The 24,549-nt window shown below is 36.0% G+C and overlaps 1 protein-coding gene across 3 annotated transcripts in view; it reads left to right on the top strand.

The window, feature by feature from the left end:
• Window positions 1–24,549, top strand: part of LOC144446088 (E3 ubiquitin-protein ligase RNF38-like) — a 53,343-nt gene that overhangs the window by 12,293 nt on the left and 16,501 nt on the right. For all 3 annotated transcript variants that reach the window (XM_078135789.1, XM_078135788.1, XM_078135791.1), the window contains one exon: window positions 9,313–9,395. In XM_078135789.1, the coding sequence (XP_077991915.1) occupies window positions 9,313–9,395 (83 nt within the window). The remainder of the gene's footprint in view (window positions 1–9,312; window positions 9,396–24,549) is intronic.

Here is a 24,549-nt window from a genome sequence, read left to right on the forward strand (position 1 = left end):
TATGCATAAATGAAGTCTAGTTAAATATTGGTGAGTGTGTATATATATTCAAGTTGTTGAACTGTAGAACAAAAGGTATTGATGATAAGGCATGTAAAGTGAATGGAGCAGGTGAGGGTAGGTGGAGTCCAATATGTGATATCATTTGCCTTGCTAATGTTTCAACCTGGATAGATAGTGTGTAAGAAACACAGAGGTCAATGCTCCAATTCTATGTTTTCATACCAAAGTGAGTTTGTACACATACTTTTTAAGGCGGTTTAGAATACAAATAGCCTCCCCATGGACTTATGTAGGTGGACAACTATGGATATTATGTAAGAGTGTATAAGCCTGTCCTCTATGGACAGCATACCAATTGAGTAAAGAAAGCATTCACTTATTCAAAACTTAATGAATTCAGTTGTGTCGGCTCAGAGTGAGATTTAAAGTAATGTGGGAAGTGGAAACAAGGCATCATTGACATGGTATAGAATTAACAGCTAAGGTCACATTGTTTCATATGAGTGAGTTAGATTGAAAACTGCAGCAGATTATCAAGGTGAATGTAGCTGTATCAACAAAGAGAGAAAGTTGTCTTCCTGTGACCCATTCTTACTTCTTACTGTCTAACAGTAACAGGAATGTTGGGCTGCATTCAACCCAGGTAATACATATTTGCATAAGGTACCACAAGGAATTCTAATGATCCAAAAAATAAGGTTGTGGGAGTAATGAATGGTTTTTGTTCTGGAAAATACCCAATTTTATGACACTATTATCTATATTCCTGGTGGAATGGTGTGGAATGTAGAGAGGCATGGCTAGCAGATGGAAGGGAGTGTAGTTTTCACACATTTAACTTTACTCAGTCTGTCAAATTATTGTCTGTACTACTTTGCTGTTGATACTGATAGGATGAGAAATTTCTAGTGAAATTATTTACTGATATGAACTGTAAAAAAATACAGCGTATTGCAATAGATAGAAATATATACTGAAAAGACAACTGTGACTATAATATAGATATGTGGCATTTAAAATATCCATTTGTATTCAATCTGTAACAAACTTGGATGACCATCCCCAGCACTTTAATACCCCCACCACACACACACACACACACACACACACACACACACACACACACACACACACACACACACACACACACACACACACACACACACACACACACACACCTGAAAAAGAAAAAAAAAACATGTAAAGAAACTATACAGAAAAACTCTTTTAACTGTATACTTGTAAGATGCAATTCTTAGGTTGCTATGTGGTTTTCAAAGCTAATGACCATTTCACATTGCTAGATTTGAAAGCCAACAACAAGTCTTTCCGGGCTAGTCAGCTTCTTGCTCAGGGCAAGTCAAAGATTGTGTATGTGTTTAGGTCTTTGATTAGTTTGACCCCTCACACTCTTGTCACAAGAATTCATGGAAATGAAGTGTTATGAAAAATGTGCATGGTTTTCAGTCTGTCCACAGGAAGTAAACAAAAAAGTTGAATATTAACACAACAACCTTGAGTAATAGACCTTGTATCTGTCCCATATCTGTCATTCCTTCATACAACTATCCCCCTTACATTATGACCAATGGTCCATTACTTGCATAGCCTTGGTTTGTGCCAACACTCTACAAACACATATTGCATTTTTCTTTTACATCAGTTGATTGGCGGTGCTTAGTTCAAAAGTTACCTTGTGACATAACAACATGGCCATGTCAGTACAATTCTGTGAGGGTTCCTGTGTTGCCCTACCAGTGTCTATATACATAGTTAGTTTGCTTAGCTTTCTGTGTACATGGTAACCAAATGTACCTGGAAGAGGGTTAAAGTAAAGTGGAATTTAGATGAGGATTTACCCAGGCTATTCATGTGTGGAAAGATATACATAAACAGACAAACACATTCTAGTAAATGTATGCATGCAAACGTACGTGCCATTCACAGAGGAAGTTTAAAGAACATGCCCATGCTATAAACAATGTCATGACTGTGATTACAATATCAGAACTGAAAAGCAGAATGGTGTAGTGTGTTGTGTAGTTTTATAGTTGAAGGCTGTTTTCAAGGCTGGTGTAAATCTTGCATTAAGTTAATGGCATTTCACTGGCCCTCACTACTACACTGAGCACATAAAATACTTTTTATGCACACTATGCCCAGAATATATACACATCTTTGCATACTAGCAATTTATATTTACTATGAAATTATTTTGTCCTTGAAACTTGAAATTGGGTTGCTTCTAAATTATTTTTTTTATAGTTTACAGTGCAGTTTAATTTGCTAGAAGGCAAATCCAACGGTCACTAATATGATTTAAGCACTGCTGGCACCACCATCGTTACATTGCATCATGGGTAAACACTAGTTTATTTTTATGGTTATTGAAAGCCAACAGCAAGTATGTCACCACAATATTCAAGATAATATAGAATGTTTCAAAAGTTAAACTAAATCCCTTAAATGATTTAATCTGGTCTAAGGATCACAGTAGACTACGTTAAATTGGTTAATTTTGACGAAATTGAATCCTTTTGTTTCCAATATGGATGCCGTGGGCATGATGCATGTCACTTGTTTCATATCTTTCATGTCTCCGTACAATTTGTTCCAAGTGTGTTTATTAGAATAGCTAGAGGCAGTCCCTGAATCCCCTGTGCATTTATTAGTAATATGATTGCAAATGGAACAAGGATAGCACTCAATGTGTGGCAGTTTGTGAAAAAGTGGAATGGCTGAAATTGGGTTTTTGATGAAAAATCACACTTTTTCTGTAAGAGATGAATTTTGTGCTAATGTCAAACTGCGCCTCAGCTGCTGTATTACTTAATACAAAAATAATAGCGTAAAGGCAGAAATGAAATGAATTCGTCAGGGCAGTTACTTCTCCCAAAGGAAACTACACACATTTGTGTAAAGCCCCATAAAGAAGCACTTCTAATAAATGAATGGCTAGTGCTGTCATTTCAAAGCTGCTCATTTTGCCTTCAAAACAGGAAAGAAAATAACAATTTATGAATCAAATACACAACTCAAAAAGACCAACTATTGACCAGGAGAAGACATTCCTTGGAGATATTCCACTTAGATAGTTTGAGAAAATAGATAATTAGAGCGAGTACATGGTATAAAAAATGCAATATTTTAAAACAATCAACATGAGTGATGGAAATTGTGCCAAAAGATCACGTGAACATCCCTCTCTTCATAATTGTGATCTCCACACTTAATATTCATATATATACCAATCATGTTGGTAGTTAAGCGTACACTATTTAGTATACCTAGGGATCTAGTAAATCCCTTCACTCTCCATTGAAACGATTTTTATGCAGCTTTACCAGGATCAAATATTCACAAGGTCCGTCAGACTTGTATCTGCAATTTTAAAATACTGATAAAAAGCTAAGCAGGTAGTGAGGAGCCTATTAAACTTTCATGTTCTCAACAGAAAGGTAACTTTATAGCATACAGAAATCTGTTCTTCTTGTACTTTTTGTTGGAAATAATTTCAGTTTTATTCTATTATGCATAGTTAGTGAAAGCAGGAACTGACACATATACATGTAGTGTACTACTACTACTGGTCACTTACTGAAAGACAGCTAAAACAGGCGGTTTGTTTGGTGTTGTGTTCAGCAACAAAGGTGTTCTTGTCTAGCAAGCAAAACAACAACAACCTAACTTGCCAAATGATCAATAGTATAAATGTGTATCTTATATAATCTTCTGACGAACTGTCCCTTCCTAGCTGTATGACTGATACAGTGTACATGTACTCATTTACATACCTGTGCTGTGATGTGATGTCATATTGTTACATCAACCTACTACAGTAAAAGATACAACACAAACTTCACACTGATGGTCTAATTGAGTATTTTCATATGCAGATTTATATTTAATTGTTTACACAGTCTAATGGGGAACAGATTGGAAGGTGGGACACATAGGAAGGAAAGAGTGGGTGGAAGGGGGATGGGATGGGATGTGATGAAGGAAGAGATAAGATGGGATGGATAGATGGATGGATAGATAGATGGAGGAATGGGATGGGATGGATAGATAGATGGAGGATGGGATGGATATATAGAGGGAGGAGGGAAGGTAGGATGTGATGAAGGAAGAGATTAGATGGGATGGGTAAAGGGAGGGATGGGATGGATAGATGGAGGGATGAAGGAGCAAGGAAGGGTAACGGCTTGGGATAGGTACATTGTAGATAGATGAGGGCAAGAAAAGAGAGAGTTGAGAGGGAGGCACATGTAGAGAGAAATACTGAAAGGAGGAAGAGATGGGAAGGAGGCAGGCTTCATGACAAAAAGTGTGTTGAATTTATGTTGTATTTGTACCAAAGAAAATTAGCAGTAACAAGTGATGTGTTATATACAAATGTCACTTATTTTATTTGTACAAAATTAACAATTTCAGGATAAATTGTTTATATAGTAGTTTTTAAAGCAGAACAAGAGTGGATGTCTTGGTGTATCGGTTCAGAATACACAGTTTATCATTTTGAATAGATAACAGGTATAAAGCATACAATTACATGCAAGCCATTTCTCGCAAACTTTACCAATCTTCAAAATACAAATACATTTTTTTTTACCTCAAGACCTCATGAATATGTGAAGATATTTTTACTATGACAATATGTGAAAAAACAAAAGTATATAGATATATGTATATTTTACTTGAACGTACACTTCCTCTAACCCCCATACCCAACCCCCATTACTCACATTCAGTTCTGTTCATTTTCTTTGTCAAGTTGTTTGTAGCCTTGCTAATTAGTGGTGTAAGTGTGGTGAACCAATCATGGTGACTGAATTTAGTGGTTGAATGTAACACATGGTGTTCACATCAGTAGTTGTTACTTTCATTTTGTGTCGTTGCTTTCCCTTAAACTCATTGACTATCAAGGTAACCCATCTAGAGCCAACCAATCATCATAGCCTGGCCAATAGAGTGTAACACATGATAGCCTCCAACCAATCAGCATGGCTGGTACAGTGTAACACATGGTAGCCTCCAACCAATCAGAATGGCTGGTACAGTGTAACACATGGTAGCCTCTGAATTAGTATTTGCAGAGCACTTTGTTGATATGTCTGCACTTGCATGAGACTTTTAATTTGAAAGATAAGTGATGTACCTACATTGTAGGCTAATCACTAACTATGGTCAGTACAGTGCAACACATGGCCATGTTGAAATTGTATGATTCGATTGTAATTTTCCCATGGACTGTAAACTTCTAAAGGTACTCAGCCATTGGCCATGCATTGTATACCATGGCCAGTGTAGTGAAGCACATGGCCACATTAAAAATAGTTCATGTACATGTATAGGGTCCTCTGATTAGCGATGATTTAGTGTAACACATGGCAATGTTGAAATTGGTATGTGTTCATTCTACTTTGTGTGGGTTTCTTTTCCCATAGATTCCAAACTTCTGAGGGTACTTGATCATCATTTCCCATGTCCAATATTGTAGCACATGTCAATGTTGAATGAGTGCTTATTCATTACATATTGTGTAACTGCCTGTTCCCATAAACTGGGGATTTTAAGGGTACTTGTCGTCCATTTTCCTCTGGTACTGTAGTCTAGCACATGGCAATGTTGAAAGTAGTGTTTGTTCCACATTTTGTATTTGTACATGTATGGATACTGCACTGTGAATGGATAGAAACATCTGTGAACAAAGATTCTTATAATCTTATGCTATATCACACACATGGGATTATACTGATCATGTTATTACTAAAGGATCATTTTTATTGCAGTACTTAAAAAAGTAATGTCTGGGAAAAAAGTAGATTTTTGTAATTCATTCTGAATTCTCAGTAACCCATGGTTATAAATGCATGTTCTGCTTTGATATATAGGTGTTATAAATACTTTGCAATACATACGTCATCTCTTACTTGAGTTAATGACAAAACACATCTTGGTATGAAATATTTCTGCTCCTACATAATGTACATAGATATTATGAATTAATAAAAAGTGCAGTTATCACAGGATCAAATTTTCCTGATTACAAAATTTTGATGAGTATGAACAATTTTACACAAATTTAGGTTCTAGTCTTACTTTATAACGTTGATGTGAATTAGTGACTCATTGTCCAGAAATTGCATCAGGTTTGTAGACAGAAATGATATACATGGAGACAGGAATAGCAAAACTACACTTCTAAATCAGTCATTGCTACTTACAGTACTGTAACCAAGAAACACATTTGTTATCAACTCTTGTTGAGTTTTTGTGGTTAGTTAAACTAAAAGTCTTTGTACTCATAATATATTTTTTAGGCAAATGTGAAGATTAAACTTTAAATTTTGGCTGAATAAATTTAAAGTCACTATATTGAACATATTTGAGGCAAACATGACAGATGAAATGTAGCATTACCACCTATTTTCACACTAACACGGAAAGTAAAAATTACTGTACACACACTTTTTGACACAAATAAACATGAACAATATATATGTTGATCTATTTTGAGGGAAACACAGAAGGTACATTGTAAAAGATGCAGTCCTCATATTTTCAGACAAATACAGACTAAAGTAAAAGTATACATGTATTTGAGTCAAACACAAGAAGTAAAGTAAAAGTTACACGTGGACATTGTGAGACAAACTACATCATCTATATGGGAAGTATAATTTAAGGGTTGCGTCAGTGGACGAGCGGTTAGCTCGTATGCCTCTTATCTCTGCAGCCTGGGTTTGAACCCGCCTGGTATCGGCTGGGTTTTATTAAATTTACCATGCTGTAAGTAAGAAGAGTGTCGTTCAGTTTGACTCTACCGAACAATGCACGTTTTCCCTCCTGCATTAACACTGAACTTTCCTCCTGTTATTGGCATTGCCTGTTGGATGGTTAATAAATAAATAAAATAGATAAATAAAACATCACTGCAACTACCATAATATATGTTTAGGCTTGTATGTAGTATACATGTACTGCTGTACTACACTATCATATTTATACCATCTATTCATGCTGTCCATTATTTTTGTAAGGTTTAGGCCCTGTATTAGGTGAAATAGGCTGATGGTGAAATTGTACGCGAGAAGTTGTAAGGTTTAGGCCCTGTATTTAGGTGAAATAGGCTGATGGTGAAATTGTACACAAGAAGTTGTAAGGTTTAGGCCCTGTATTTAGGTGAAATAGGCTGATGGTGAAATTGTACACAAGAAGTTGTAAGGTTTAGGCCCTGTATTTAGGTGAAATAGGCTGATGGTGAAATTGTACGTGAGAAGTTGTAAGGTTTAGGCCCTGTATTTAGGTGAAATAGGCTGATGGTGAAATTGTACGTGAGAAGTTTATAAAATAACAAAAAACAAAGCTAACTTTAATAATATGAAGTGACTATCATTGTTCATGTTTATTATGTTATCATGCATAAATGAAATATATTTATTATTGTGTCTTTTTGACATTAGATCTTGTATATTTCAGTTTGCTAGCTACGTACTACAAGAGGCCTACTGCCCTAGTAGAGGCTTGGAACAGTGTTAGGATGCCAGTAAATAGTGTAGTCTAAACCCCAAACCTAGTATCTAATTCTTATTAACTCTTCAAAGGTCAAGTTTTAAAATTTAACAGTTGAGGGCAATATTGCAAGTGTGGCATTATTTGCATTTTAATTGTCACCAATGGAGTCTGAGTATTTGACCTTGGCCTTGTCACAATCTAAACTCTCTCAAAGCATCACATGTGTGCTTATACTGCATGGAACAAAAGGTGTTCTCCTCTGGCTGTACAAAATTGTAGCAACAGCTTGGCCTATATCAACACAATGTGTATTTCAAATGGGGCATGTCCTTGTACTTTTACTGACTTTAAGATATAGGAGAAACTTATTCTATGTTTGTGATATACACTGATGATAAAAGTACAAGAACCTATGCTTCAGACACCAGGGGGAGATTCCATACATGTTAGCTTTGTACCCAATAAACTGTCTATGCAGCCAAGTTATTTAGCAGCTATGGTTGGTATTATCATTATGCAACTTACTACCGCTAGGTTATATCTGGGTCTGAAACATACTTCATAGAAAGTGCTAAAATACAAATGCCTTGAAATAGGCAATCAGGGTTTTTGTAAAACTTTATACTTTTAGTGTATAACTAGCCTCAAATACAGGATTTTTGTAAAACTAGTAGCAAGTATTGCTGGTAAAAGAAAGTTGGCTAATTTTGTTGTATTTTATAAAACTTGTCATGTAAGACAGCCATGGTTGCAATGGTGGGATCGGTGCATGTGTATATGTGCAATGGTAGGTTCTGTGATATGTGTTGAGTGTATTCGTTATGGTAGGCACTTGTGTTGGGTATATTTACAATGGTAGACTCTGTCTGGTCTGCAACACAAGTATCGAGTACATTGGTTGTCTGTGTCTATGTGTCGTGAGGTACCAGTAGAAATAGGCAATGAAACAATGCTGCATGCACATGTACATGTACTTAGGGCATTCATTTATTTGGAATCATCAAGGCTATTCATTCATAGACACACTTTTAGCAGCTTTGTGTCCCAGCTTGACCATATTTGTGTGAGTGAGACAGCTTAAACCATGTGAAAATGGACCTCACAAATGGGGTTTTATAGTGACGAGTTTGTGTGTTCTGTTTGCACTGGTGTGCTACTTCTGCTCAACCATCAGCCTTCGTTCTACCATTTGTTTTGAAACATATGATGTGTAGCTCTGTGGCAGCAGTTTCATTTCGTAGTAAGACTTCATTCTTCTTGTACATAATCATATAATACCTGGCACCATGTCAGTCACATCAACTCGCCATCAGTACTCACTTATTCATATTACATGTTAGCCTGCAGTCCCATGACCTCCACAAGCCTATTATAATTACAAACTAATGTTTTATAAGATGGGGACAGTACAGAGAGAGAGAAAGAGAGCAGGCCTTCAAGCAAGCATATCATTTTATTTTCTGATATTGGGGTTACTGATCTACATGTACAGTACTATATTTACTTGTATTCTATTATTATTTGTTGTTAAAGGCCAGGGATTCACAAGTTCTAGAAGTGTTATCTTTATCAGTGGACCCACAAGGATTACATGAGATCATTATTTTGCTCTGAATCGACTGTTTCTATGGCACTGCCAGAAACTGTTTTTCCCACCCCTAAGTTTTGATGCTGACCTGAACTGAGCCATATGTGTACAGTTTTGTACCCTTCTCATTTACCTTATGATACAGGTTAACCTTTGTCAGACATTAATTAACCAATTGGCTATGTTTTCTTTTTGTCTTTCAGAATCATTTGGTAGTAGTACATATCCAATGCAGCAATCACCTCGGTACAACTCAGGGAATCCATTAGAAGATACAGATAGAAAGGTAAGACACACATCAAGTCATCACACCTCCTCCCATACAGACCAGTAAGACACACATCAAGTCATCACTCCCCTCCCATACAGACCAGTAAAAAGAAACATGTACTAAAATTAGATATTGTGCCAGTGAACATGATGAATACATTAATAACACACACATGTCAATTGGAAGAGTGTGGAATTATAAGATTGACAGTTTAGAAAGATGTGATGTGTAAGAATCAGACAGAAGGGATTAGAAGAGATCATATATTTCTATTAAAGTGAGTTTAGAGGAGAGGGCTGTTTATGGTACAATTCAAAAGGGTGGGGGGGGGGGATGGGGATGGGGGGGGGGTGTTAATGCGATAGTTTAGAAAGGAGGGGTGTTAAAGTGACAGTTCAGAGGAGAGGGCTGTTCAGGTTACAGTTCAGAGGAGAGGGCTGTTTAGGTTAGAGTTTAGAGGAGAGGGCTGTTTAGGTTACAGTTCAGAGGGGAGGGCTGTTTAGGTTAGAGTTTAGAGGAGAGGGCTGTTTAGGTTAGAGTTCAGAGGGGAGGGCTGTTTAAGTGACAGTTCAGAAGGGAGGAGTGTTTAGGTGAGTTTAGTGAGCGGGAATTTTTTAGGTTGCAGAGGAGGAAAAGGAAAAGGAATAGGGATAGGAGTATGAATATGAGGGTAGTAAGGATGGATGAGATGACAGAGCTGACAGTTTGAGAGTGGGTGGGATTACAAAGTTGTCAGTGCAGACAAGTAGGATTAGTAGATTTTGTTGGATTACAAAAACTCTTCAGTGTAGAGAGGTGGGATTAGCAGGATGAAAGTTTAGGAAGGTGTGAATTCGGAGAGTCAATCAGTCAGGAATGGTAATGGTAGCAGTTTAAGGGTCAGGAATAAGAGATGAGACAATTATGAGGGGAAGAGGCTGTGAGAATGAGTTGAGGGGGAGTGGGAGAATAAGAATGGAATTACTAGGATGGGTAGTATGGTGTTGGTTGAGGGAGAAGAGTACAGGGGATTGTTACGATGGGGATTGGGGAGTTTGTTTGAGGGAAGAATAGGAGGAGGGAATTACTAGAATAGGGAGTGGGGGTTCAGGTACTATTATGGCAACTTAAAGGTGTACTTTTTTATGAAAGTACTTGTAACAGGAGATCGAATTACATAACTCCTTGAAATACATCATTGTGACAATGCATGTATGTAACATGATACCTATCTAATTATCAGTTACAATTTGGTTAATAACCAAGACAAGGTGAATTTCACCTGGGCTGTCAAAACTTGTGCCATGGATTATCCTAGATCTAAAAATAGCTGATTCGTGACAAATAACTGATGAAATTACCAGAAATGACTGTACTTAACATCATTTCAGTTGTAGTGCATGCACATACAGCATAAATGACAACTCTGCCTCAAATTCAAATACAATTATGCTGTTTTATTTTTGTATTTTTGTAATATACAGTCAGAAAGTTTTCTTATGTGTTCAAGTTGTGTAAGTTAGTTGTCTTAGCAAAGCCATGAATGATTTCAGAGGTTTGAGGTGCATGAGTGTCATGAGAGAGAATTAATGTACCATCATTTTAAAGATATAATGAACAGGTTTTCAGTAAAAGTTTAGAAATTGAAAATTGTTGAAAAATTAAGAGAGAAAAAAAGGGCATGTTTTTGATTTTGCTAACAATTATACTTGAATAATTTGTAATGTGAATTCTAACTAAACTAGGGAGTCAGGTTGAAACTACCTGTGTGTTAATTTTCACTTGACACATTTGTAGTTTTAGAATTAAGCCGTAGATGCAGTATGGCAGTCTGAAATGAAATGGTTGCTGTTTTAATTCATATTCATAGACTACATTGAGGTATTTAGCATTTGCAGATCAAGAGAAAAGACGACATATCTAAGCTTTAGTGTGATACATATGGTCACTATGTGTCACGTCATTGTTTGCAATTCAAATTAAACATGTAACCGATAAACTGATGAAAATAGAGCCATATTGTAAGAGTGTGATATAATATTGATTGTAGAATGAAAACTAGTCATTATCATTTCAGCTATCATGCATTAAAATACCAGATGTTTGTATGACTTCCAGAAATACATAGTGACTGAGGCTAATAACTTTACAATCCAACATGGCCGCTACTGACCTCCAATGGTCAGAATACAGAATGTACAGAAATCAGACAGACACTTTGAGTTCCCTTCTTTATTTGCAATAAAATGTAGTATTCTATAATGTACATGAAAATATTAACAGAAAGAAGAAAAAATTATTTGAAATAAGAATGACGCAAAATAAAATGTGTATTTCAAAGGTTGGCCATGGTGGTTTCTGAAATGACCAATTTTCATGAAATTAGCATTGATAACAATGTGGATGATACTATCAGATGTAGATGGTAGGGTTGCAAAGAATTTCCTATACCTTTCGATATTTACACTGATATTTTTCAACCAGTAAATTTACTGATGCCAGATGGTCACTATTTACATTGCATATTCACAGAGAATGCAAAATGCAATATTTGGATATTATTCTGTACAGTGCGTACTAAAATGATGTGAATATAGAATAGTTTTAATAAAACCTAGGGAAGTGATCAGTCTAGATCCAACCAATATGTAGTTACACATCAATTTCTTTGTACTAGCTACCACCTTCTGTGTATGGTTGGATTTGCAGAATTTTGGAGTTGTATTGTCATAAACTATTTGAAGAAAAAGAATTCAGTTTTAAAATGCAACAATTCGTACAGATGAAAAAGACTGAACACGAAAAGCCCCCCAAAAAAGAAGCCTTATAAACAATAAGGATTGTATAGTACTAATTTAGTCTTGGGATAAAATCCGTAACCATATTGTACATTGCCACTCAGGTTAATTGCATCGGTAATATAGTTTTTCTGAAGGTAAAATGTTCATATTGATTGCTGGCATTATGCTTGTGTTGACATACATTGGGCACGCCTTGTGTTGCAAGCACACACTGTACATACTGGCTGGCCTTCCCTGTCAGCCATAATATATAGCTAGATAAATGAACTATGGGCCATACAAATACAATCTAGGTGTGCTCTAGGACTCCCTATCTTAATAGTGATCATTCAACAGTAAAGAAGCTGAGAATGTTGAATTCAAAGATGGAAAGTTGCAGTGTAGAGAGTTTGCCCCGAGTTGTAAATAATTGTGCAGAGGATGTTTAAGAAATAGTAAACATATTTTGAGAGTTTTCACTATCTATCCAATTTGACCCCCAAATGACCTTGTGTATCCCAGCATACATTGCAGGAGAACACAATGGTGGTGTTATCTATGGGTTCATTGAAGCAGTTAAGGTAAAAAAAGTACTTTCTAATGCAAATTCAGCATGGAGCTTAAAGCTTGAGAGCTTTATACACATTCTTACTGCAGAGTTAGAAGCTCACAGGATAAACAGCTTTCCAGTTGCCACTTGTTTGAACAATTTTCTGATTTCATGCTTCACTGCAATTCACCAAATTTGATTAAATTGGAAAAGAATGAACTTCCGTGGTGTGGTTTTCAAATTACTAGTTCTGCTGTCTAAACATACATCTGACTTTTCTTAAAAATGAGAAGAAAGTGATGAGAAATTACACTCTGATATTTCTGATTTGCTCACCCCAGTCCAGGGTTATAACAGAATTAGTGGTTTCCTGAAAACCAGAAAAATGTTGATTCTCTGTGCACATTTGTGTTTCTATTTGCCTAATATTGTGTAAAGGCCTGGTTTATTTAACTATATAATATCTTTGCTCACCAAAGGTGACTAAAATTCATGGAAAACTCATCAACCCAGCCTGCTGGACCAGAGACTTGTCTTGGTGTTACTACATGTATCTTAAGAAGCTCTCTAGCCTAGTGACTTGTCTTGGTGTTACTATCTCAAGAAGCAGTCTAGCCCAGGGACTTGTCTTGGTGTTATTATCTCAACAAGCTCTCTAGCCCAGAGACTTGTCTTGGTGTTACTATCTCAAGAAGCTCTCTACACCCAGAGACTTGTCTTGGTGTTACCATCTCAACAAGCTCTCTAGCCCAGAGACTTGTTTTAGTGTTACTATCTCAAGAAGCTCTCCAGCCCAGAGACTTGTCTTGGTGTTACTATCCCAAGAAGCAGTCTACACCCAAAAACATAGACATATGTCTCTGGACTACAACTATTTTTAAAAAACCCTGATATTTTACAGTTTGAAAAGTTGAAACTGTTTCATACTTTTGATTGTTAGTATGGAATCCATGCTATCCTGTCATACAGAAATGTTATGTAGTGAGAACATTGATTTCTTACTACATTGTGGCAATTGTTAGCATGCTAAACCCACTTGTTATTCAATGTCATTCAAGTTTATAATTTTAAGTTTAAACAGCAGAGTTCAAAGGTGTGGCAGTATGTGGTTCTACCAGAGCTTGGTCACAAGACTATTTCTAATAAATAGTATAAAAATAAATCCACATATAGGACTAAAGTGCTATGCAAAATTATGTAAAGTTGCTTCCACAGCTTAAAGGTTTTGATTTTTACACAAGTTAAACTTAACATGTTATAAAAGGGTCTTTAGTAGAGGTAGCCTGGAATTAAGTCCTTTCCAAAACACTACAGGTCATAACTCTAGAAGTGGCCCAAAAGTAGTCCCAACAAAGGTATTCATGAAGAATTTCACGTATGTATCTGAAGGGTAGATTGTGTAACACCTAAAAGAACAAAGAATTTATAATACGGAATTCTGTCAGATCAGGATCTAGGAAGAGAAACATTACAATCCTGTAAAATGTGAATGGGGAAAGAATAAAGAACTCAGAATTGTGGGATAGATGAGAGTCAAAGTTCACTGACCTTGAATATTTTCTCCACAATGGAAGTGTAAGCTAGGGCCTTGTAATATATCGAACACCAAATAGTAGAGTTCTTTGGCCCCAGCGATACACTTAGTCTAAACACACAGACAGTGAAAAAAAAGGAAGGTCGTTCTATAATGAAATAGTTGAGGTAGAGTAGAGTTGGACAGTTTCCAGTTTGCTTTCATCTGTATGTACACATACCACTGTGTTCTACCTTCATCATTTAGGTCTATTTTGGCCACAAATATTTGAAATTTTACGACATGTCCTAAATACAGGGATAGCTTTCTAAATATTTGCCAGATTTGCTGGTAAAGGAAAAGTATGGTTTGGTGACATCAGTGGGAGCAAAAAATACAAAAAATGTATTACAACGCTGGCAGAGAAAATGTAAAAATGTACAGTTAGTTGGTATAACTAGCAAAAAATATATTGTTGGTTAATATCAATGATATAACTAGCAAATAATGTATTAGTAGAAAATACCAAAACTTACCCTTTTGCCCTTTTCCCCTCCCACTCACCCAGTACTATAAAGACAGGTAGAGAAAATGAACAATTGGTTGATGCTGACAGTAGAGTATATAAAATAGGGAAAATGCTAAAATTTACTTTCATAAGTCACGGCAGAATACTAAGTTACAGTAACTAAGATCTAGTCCAGAAACTTGGACATCTTTCATGGCATACTAGCATTTTGTGGCCGATTAGCCAAGTATCCAAATTCTTTGATATAATATGAAAAAAGTGTGTTTATTGTGTTTTTCTGTGTTCAGTTAGTGATTATGCAGTTCTATAAATTCTCTCTAGATTAGTTTCAGTTTAGCGTCTCAACATTCCAAATGATCAATATTTCTTTCTCGATGAGAGTTTCTGGTTTGAGTCTGACATTCCAGTAATCATCGTTGGCAATGTGAAGCCCACACAGTGTGAATTTATCTTTGGTGGTCTTAACAATCTAACAACCGTTAGGGTGTTGATGTTGACTTCTATTCTCTGGAAAACTTCTCTTAATTAGGATGGGAATGACACAGGTGTAGTGTCTTTGTCTCTGTGATTACTAGACAGGTAGAGGGAGAGGCAAACAATGGTAGAATTGGTTTGCCCTCATGGCTATCTGGCAGTCCTCATACATGGATATGTGTTGCGAGCAAGCTAGCTAGCAGACAGGAAGAGAAAGAGAAGGGAGATGAAAGGGAAAGACAGAGGGAGACCACGAGTGAATGAGTCAGTGAGTGAGTGAGTGAGCGAGTGAGACAGAAAGACAGAGAGACAGAAACAGAGACAGAGTGAACAAGAAAGACACTGAAAGTAGGGCGAGAATGGCAGAGAGGGAGAGTGAGCCTGATTTATAAATGTTGGCAAGCCGTCACAGCTAGTATGCATGCATCACGTTGTTCGGTCATTCAATCTAACTACTTGAAGTTGATGCCTGTATCCAGTAAAATCCAATAAAGGCAGACAGAGCTGTAAATCAGTTTGAAAACTGAGATGAAAGGAAATGAGAAAGATAATTCATACTTATTTAACATGCAAATTTTCTCATTCTTTTCCCAAAATGCTTTGACTAGGATTTGCCACTTGCTGAAGTTCCCGTCACTATGCCATCGTAATTTTCACTTGAACTAATTATAATAGCATTTGCATTTGATAGTTGATTACTACTATAATAACTGCCTTTGTGGTGAAAATTTGAACTATTTAGCACACATAATTCCAGTGTCATTATCCCATTTTTTAATTTTCATAAAATTACTTGAAACAAATAACTAATTAAAAGTGTTCGTGTTAAGGTTTTATCGCTGGGGAACAGAAAGGGGGGACAATGTGATATGGTAAAAAGTGATAATTTCCCCATTTACAACATTGTGATTCTTGTGGCAACTGGTTTTAAAATTACACCAACCTTTACAAAAACAGTAAACAGTATATATATAACTATGACAGAAATTACACTTACAGTAGAACCACTCCCACTTTATTGTGACACCTGTTAGAACTGTTATACATAGACTTTGGTCAAATTTGTCTAAACAGGTTACTTCTGTACAACCTCTGTTCGGAAGGCAAACATTAACATTATCGAACATTTTCAGTATGATTTGTTATGTGTATCTTTGATACCCATTTGCTCAGCTGACTTATTATATGTAATAAGTCATATGGATTGTGATAAGTATCTGTAAGCTGTAACAGATGTAACAGTAGAAATGGAATTTATGTTTTCGACTATAACTACTGTGTGTGCTGATCTAGATAGATAGACTGATATTAGATGGATGGATATGTGTACTTAAATAGACATTGTTTTTGTAAATGTATATATGTATACATGTATGGGTGTGTATGTGTGTATTTGTGTGTATGTGTGTATTTGTATGTATGTATGTATGTATGTATGTATGTATGTATGTATGTATGTATGTATGTATGTATGTATGTATGAATGTGTGTATGTATGTATGTATGTATGTATGTATGTATGTATGTATGTATGTATGTATGTATGAATGTATGTATGTATGTATGTATGTATGTATGTATGTATGTATGTATGTATGTATGTATGTATGTATGTATGTATGTATGTATGTATGTATGTATGTATGTATGTATGTATGTATGTATGTATGTATGTATGTATGTATGTATGTACATTTGTATGTATGTATGTACATGTATGTATGTATGTATGTATGTATGTATGTATGTATGTGTGTGTATGTATGTATGTATGTATGTATGTATGTACGTACGTACGTACGTACGTACGTACGTACGTGTGTGTGTGTGTGTGTGTGTGTGTGTGTGTGTGTGTGTGGATGGATGGATGGATGGATCTATCTATGTCTGTCCTAGCCATCCATCAATGTATCTCATTATATATCCATCTAGTTGTATCCACAATAGATGTATCCAATATGTATCCATCTGTCTATAGATGTATCCAATATATGTATCCATCTGTCTACAATGTATGTGTCTGTCTGTCCATCTGTTACATGTATATCCATTTAAGTTTATACTTTGTTATATATATAGTTTGGTTGTTTGTTAAAAGCAAAACAAATTACTTTCAATTGATAACTTCAGGTGAAATTTGCATATTTCTCTTTGTACAAAGAATTTTAAATTGATGACATGAGAATTTCAAAATTTTTCAATTCCAGTAAAAAATTCAAAACCCAACACTTGTATCATATTTAGGTTTACATTGGAACCAGTGATGTTATTGGCACATACCACAATTTCAAACATAGTCACAATATTTTCCATTCTCAAAGTAAAAACAGTTCTAGCAGTTAGGGAATTAATGTAGGTAGGTGTATTTATACATATTCTACACATGGTTACCTATGATGCTGATATCTGAGAAATTGTAGATGTAGATGTACATGGATTCCATACTGCGTAGAAAGTTGACAAGGTATGCCATGGAATCGGAAACAACTAGGTCAGTTGAAGTAACATAATGGTAACTGTATTTTCTTACATGCAAATAGGGCATGTCGCATGGTCTGTAATTGCGGCAATAAAGGAAGAACTAATCCTCCAAAGAAGATGATTTTTGTATGATTGAGGAGAAGTTTAATCATACGGTTGCACCCCAAGTTGGTCCAATTTAATTGTAAATCCAACTTTATGTATAGTTATAATCATTTACTTAGCACAGCACGGGAGCGGCTTATTTGGCAAGTTTGTCATGAATTTCCTCGGCTATTTACAGCACACATTGCAAAGTTCACATATTGACCAGCTTTGAGAGAGCCTCTATTCTGATGCAAATCAACAGTGCAAGTTCATATAAATGGAGAAAAGGTAGATGTTTATGTAACCGTAGCAACTTTATAGATCCTTTTAGCAATGGATTTGCATTTGATCAGCCATTCTAATTTGGGTCTTTTGTCCTTTTAGTCCGAGTAAGGAGTGGTAAACGTTTGTAGGGAGATTGATTTTTTGTGTGCCATCATGGTAACAGCTTGGTTAGAGGAAATAGAGAGTTCTCCCAGCTGGCACTGCCTTTAAATAAAAGAGCCGGACGTATAACAGAAAATTGTTCAATATATTCCATTGTTATAATTATCTTGCAAAATGTTACCTAATTTAGGTTGCCATTTTAACAAGCTGTGTCGTTGATCAAAGCATCTAAAAAGCAATGTAAAATTCATCTTATTCCAGTGTGTGTAAGGGTATATTAGTGGGTAGGGATATAACTTCCTGTTGTACAAGGTACTGGATAGGGGTGTAGCATCGCACATGTTGATATTGTTTTAGTTATGAAGAAGTATTACATCTATCGTGTGATGTTAAAATTTGGCAAAACTCACATCACATGACTTCCCATCAACCTCTTGTTTAGGAACTCGAGTGAATTGACATATTTTTGGATTTCAAAGGTGATGGATTCTAGTCACCCTAGTTTAGAATCTATCTCAGGAGTGAATAACTTTCAAACGTGACACATACCTTACTTTCATTTCTAATATAAATACTACTCGTATTTTCCATCATTGGATTTGTGAAATTGCGTGCACTCTCATAAAATATGGTTTCTTGAAAAGCATGGTGAAAAACTTTGAATTTAATTTAATTCATAAATGAGTTGTTGTTGCCATGTTTGGTACATTTTCCATGTAATTCAAAAGAGGATGAACAGATAATGTAAGCTAGACTGTGATAGCATAGCTGTTTCTATTAATAATATTAGGTATGAAAAAATATGGTAAGTATATATACCATGTGGGTTTTTTTCCAGCATTTCAGCTGTGCGGTTACACAGCACAGGTTTCTTTGCATTTAAGACTTGATCTGATTACAAAAAAAAATCCCCCCAACAGAGGAAAATGTTATCAGACCCTACCCGTATAATAATCTATCCTCCAGTAGACAGAACAAACAGTACAAAATTTTAAAATAAGGGTGTTCTCCAGGATCGTTTACCCCACTGGGTAGCAGCCGATGTGTTCAACAGTCCGTGCTTTTGTGTTATATGTATAGTTGCCCTCCCTCACTTGTTATCTGGTATGCAGTCAATTGTGGAAGTAGAAGCAAGGTCACTGTCTATACAAGCGCTGTTATTGGTGGATCAACAGAGGTCATCTAACAGTAGGGGGTATTCAGCAAACAAGCCTTGTGGGAGGGGCTTGCTTTCTTTCACTCTGATATTATTGTGAAAAAGGGGGCATTGTGCATGCATTCATCGGAAACCAAGATCCTGAGCATGAGTTATAGAGGCAGTAGGCTGATAAGTATAGTATGATCAAAGCTTGATATTGACAACACTGATATGCTGGCACTTTACGGATATAGGACATTGTTTTGAATTGGTCTGGGTGCGGAGTATTTCACTGCAAGGCAAACCCCATATAGTCGGAAGAATGGATCAGTATACTGTGGGATTCAATGAACTCTGATGTACGTGTGTCATGATTGGTGAGTTCCTATGTCCATACATACATGTATTACTCATGCCGCACAGGAAGTAAATAGATGAGAGTTTCACTTGATGTGTCATAGAAGGATATATTATAGACGACCATACTCTGCATAAACGTACATCCTCATTCTGTTATCAGTACTTCTAGCTGTGTGTTTGAATTTTTCCATTGTGGGTCTATCTGATAGGTATACAGCTGATTGTGAGACCACCATCAGGTAAGGTGTAGCATTAGTAGGTATGTGTGTACAGTAGATTTTGGGTGTGACATTGTTTTGGTCCACTGCCAATCAACATAGCTCTTTATAGGATGTGCAAATATACCGTCATTGATATTGGAGACTAGTGCTTTCATCAGAGCTCCATCCATTTCAATGGTTCATTTGAAATAGCCAAGAACCTTGGTATGGCAGGGATATATGAGTTACTGTGATAAATTAGATTTGGTAGTGTGGGAAAAAACCAGTGTGGATTTAATTTCTGATATAGAGTTACACTGCCAGTATGTATTGAACAAAGCTGTTTGACCTATGACCTTACCCCGGTTGTAAACACTGTTTGTATTGCTCCTAGTGTAGCAAAACCTCTCTCATCTTATCTTGTTTATGAATGTGAATTATTGGTGAACAAAATATGAATTCCATTGCTATCTAAGGATGAATTTGATAACCAATGACCTTCCTGTCTCTCTTCTTAGGCCGTTATTGAAATATATTGGATTTAGTGATGTGTCTACATTGAGTCATGGATACATAACAATTCCTGGATTTTGGGGGTTGGGGGAGTAGTATTTTCGCCAGTTGACCTCGTATTTTGTCTGTTAGAATATTGTGTTGTTTATTTCACCTAGAGCAAATAGCTTGTTGTCATAGTAATATTTGTTTGGATATTGGCATCAGCAGATTGAACATTGCTGATAATTTGTAGTGCTATAAATTATAAACAATTTTACAGATATGTGAAAACACTATCTTACATCATGTGGGATTCTCTAAACTCTTTCAGTGTGCCATTCTTTCTAACTTCCTGTTTCCGTAATGAAATACACTAAAAACAAGCAAAGCCAATATTTCAACAAGCTAATATTCACTTTGTTGCAATCCTTAAATAACAACAATAAACATAAGTTTTCAAAGTGCAGCCAACAACATAGTTCTAAAAGTCTTAACATATTGTGATTCTCGTCTGAAAAATGTTGGGAATTGTAGGTTATCTAAAATACAATGAATTTTACTTCTTGTTACAAAGGAATGTCGACCTTGGTTATTATACCATATTGTAATCAGTAAGACCGTTTGTTTCAGGTATGTGCTGGGTATGAAGCTATAGGTTTCAACACGTCAACGACACTGATCAAATGGACATAGTGACAAATTCCACTCGGTCGTTACTGGGTTGCATTGCTTACAGTCAGTTGGCTATATATGATAGATTTATTTGATATGAGTACCGTTGTTAGGAGTGGATCTCTTTGTATGTTTCCCACCATACCTTGGTTGAACATGAAGAACAGCCATAGTTTGCTCACTGATTGCCACAGCAGGACAGAATAGAAATTTGCTCTCTGATAAATATTAGACTTAGGTATAATGAGTATGTATTCTTATCTGGTCATGTGACTGGCTGGATGTACAAAATGTATGTATAGTAGTGGTCGGCTAGTAATAGAACTAACAGGTAGTATTTGTAGGGGCAGTGTTTAATGTATGTAGCATTGCATCTGCCATTTTGGATAAATTTGACCAGTCAGATTAAGATACAGGTCATCTATATTTTAACTGGAATCATCATCAATGCATTGTTTTGAAACAGTGTTGAAAATAAACCATGGATATGTAACTTCATTGTCAACTCAAGATTATCAAAGTTCCACACCAAAGATGAACAATTTCAGTTTAATTATTAATTTCTCTGCTGTAACATAAACTACTGGAATCCATAAAGCACAGAAAATATCACCAATAACATACAACATGATGCTGTCTGTGCACTAGCAATACAGATGATGCTTTCTCTGCAGTTACAGCAATACAGTATACCTCTGTAATTTTGTACTAGAACTGCATACTGTAAATTGCATTACACTGCTTTGGGATTTACTTAGTTGGTAAAAAGTGATGCCATGGATTATTTTGCAAAAGGCAGGTAGTTGTACAAGCATGAAATAAACCAACGACCAGTATTGGAAATTTAATGTATACTTGTAACTCAAAGTTGTCAACGTTTGGTCAGTCTCCTTTTCATGAAATAAAACACCAACTAATGTTGGTAATATTTAATATACAACTGAAATTTGTTGTTGTTTAGTCATCTCCATTTCATTTACCCTGTTTGACCCAGGTCACAAACATACCATGCAGGTTGTATTGTTTGTATCATGTACTGTTAAAGCATGGAGTTACTTTGTCTGTTTATTCAACAAAAACACAACAAATGGTGTATTGGAGATGTTGGGTGTTTCCAAAGATAACATATTTGCTCAGTTGGTGTGTTGTCTGTACCATCTGTAGTGAGAGATACCAGTTTTTTTGTATGGGAAATGATAGCTAGGTGATTAGCTATGCATAGTATGTGGTAATAGTATGAATTCACAGGATTACTTTGTGCTAATGAAGCTAACAGCAGCCAGCTGAGCTGAGAAGATGGCATCTGAATGGCCTGGTACAAGTGTACAAGGTACCATGCAGGTATCCTACAATGGCTAAATCATTCATCAAGGCTGTTCACATAACTAATAATGTCACATTATCAATATCTCTTCATTGGGGTTCAATGTGACCGTCTTATGTATGTTGTTAATGTACCACTTTATGGTAAACATGTATGTATGTCACCATTTCATAGCTCAATAGTCTGTTCGGATACCCTCCATCTTGTGTTCAGCATATGTATGTCACCATCTCTATACTCTGGTTGGATGTCCTCCATTTTGTGTATGTAGTTGATGTACCACTTTGTAGTAAATTTGTATGTACCATGATTTGCCCAATACTCATCATATGTATGTCACCATCTCTAGGCCATACTCTGGTTAGATGCCCTACTGTGAAAATGATACTGTGGTTGAACTTTGCAAAGAAACATTGAGTGTATGTGTGTCTCACAATTACACATAGTAATAAGTATGTCTATGAAAGTTGAAACAGACATACAATGTACACCAATTGTGAATCTTACTCTATGATTTGATTACATTAACTGAAGGTGCAGTATCAAAATTCCCACTAATGTTATATCTATGGGTTTCATGTGTGTACAGTGAGGGTAGAACTGGCTTGCCTCACCCAGCCTGTTTACAGACCTAAGTTGAGTTTTCCTACACTTAGCCTTTCTACAGATGATTCGTTTTCCTATACCCCTAGCCTGTCTACAGACATTGGCATGCAGGTCTTACTACCCCTAACCTGTCTACAGACATTGGCATTCAGGTCTTACTACCCCTAGCCTATCTACAGACATTGGCATTCACGTATTTACCCCTAGCCTATCTACAGACATTGGCAATGGTCTTGCTACACCTGAGCCTGTCTAAAGACATTGGAGTAAATTTTGCATTCACTTTCCTACACATAGCCTGTGACAGGCATGGTAGCTTGTGTTTGGCATTTACTTTCAAACACATACAGTGTAGCTTGTCTACAGCTTCTAGATTTGGTTTGATAATATTACTAGCAAGGTTTTGAAGAAAGATGGCTGCACGCCCTTTTGCAATTGAAAGTAAGAACACAAAAATATCTTTAAAAAAATTGTGTAGACATATTAGATTTATTGTATGACACTTAATGTGTTTGGAACAAGAAAACTGAATTCCGAAATGAAATTGATGTATGTGTGTGTTTGAAAGCACCTTCCTTCCTTGTCGAGATCCTGTCATTACAGTCTTTCTACAACTCTACATATAATATATTATATTCACTGTCAACCATTTCTTATCTGTGTATTGCAGTTCACTATTGTTTGATAAGTGGCCTTCTTGAAAAGCTCTTGGCTTAAATAAATGAAATCCAAGTGGAAGGAAGCCAGCTTGTGTTAGTAAGATTGTTGCATATTTGGAGACTAGGTTATCTATGGAAGCCAAAGATGATAGACAATGTAAGCACTGACCCAGACTCCATGTCTACTAGGATATCCAATATGTAACAAGTCAATATAGTGAAAATAGTATATACCGACTTGACTTGACTGAATGAATCGGTTTATGTGTGCTTTTAAATTCAACAAAGGTTTTGTATACATTGTGGGAAATATTACAGTCCAAGATGTGAAAAAAAAATTTATTTAGAGTTAGACTTCATCGCATAATAATTCTCTGATGATATTGTTGAAATGGGTGATTTGGTGTTGTTGAATAAAAGAATAGAAAAAGTTGTTATTTTGACGTGAAAAATGGAGGGTCCAGGATCATTCACCGTCATGGTTTTGTCATTTGTGCATAAATTTAGTTTTGTTGATTCCAGTATTTTCATGTATCATTGAATTCAGTATCCTGGTATTATTGTATTGTGATCAGTTTTTCATTTATTTTGGTTCCCTGTATTTTCTACCATAATGATTAAAGAGTGAGAAAAAACACATATTATAGTAAAACCACTAATTAGCTATGTAGTTGTCTGTATCTGCACTTCATCCTGGTTATGTTTTCCTGGCAGACCGATGTACCATGTACATATCCGGTAGACTGTGTAAAGAGTTACCTTGTAGTGAGAGAATTAATACAAAGTTAAGGGGGCTTTGTTTGATAATCGGCTCCAACAGAAAAATGTTTTCATTTTCCCATCAGTGGGTTGCTCCTAGATTATGGAAATTATTATCTTTCAAAATGTTTTTATTACAGCTTTTCAGTGTTTGTTCACAGCATTGTGAGGACAAG

The sequence above is a fragment of the Glandiceps talaboti genome, chromosome 15, assembly GCF_964340395.1.
Source record: "Glandiceps talaboti chromosome 15, keGlaTala1.1, whole genome shotgun sequence".
In the NCBI taxonomy this organism is placed as follows: Eukaryota; Metazoa; Hemichordata; class Enteropneusta; family Spengelidae; genus Glandiceps; species Glandiceps talaboti.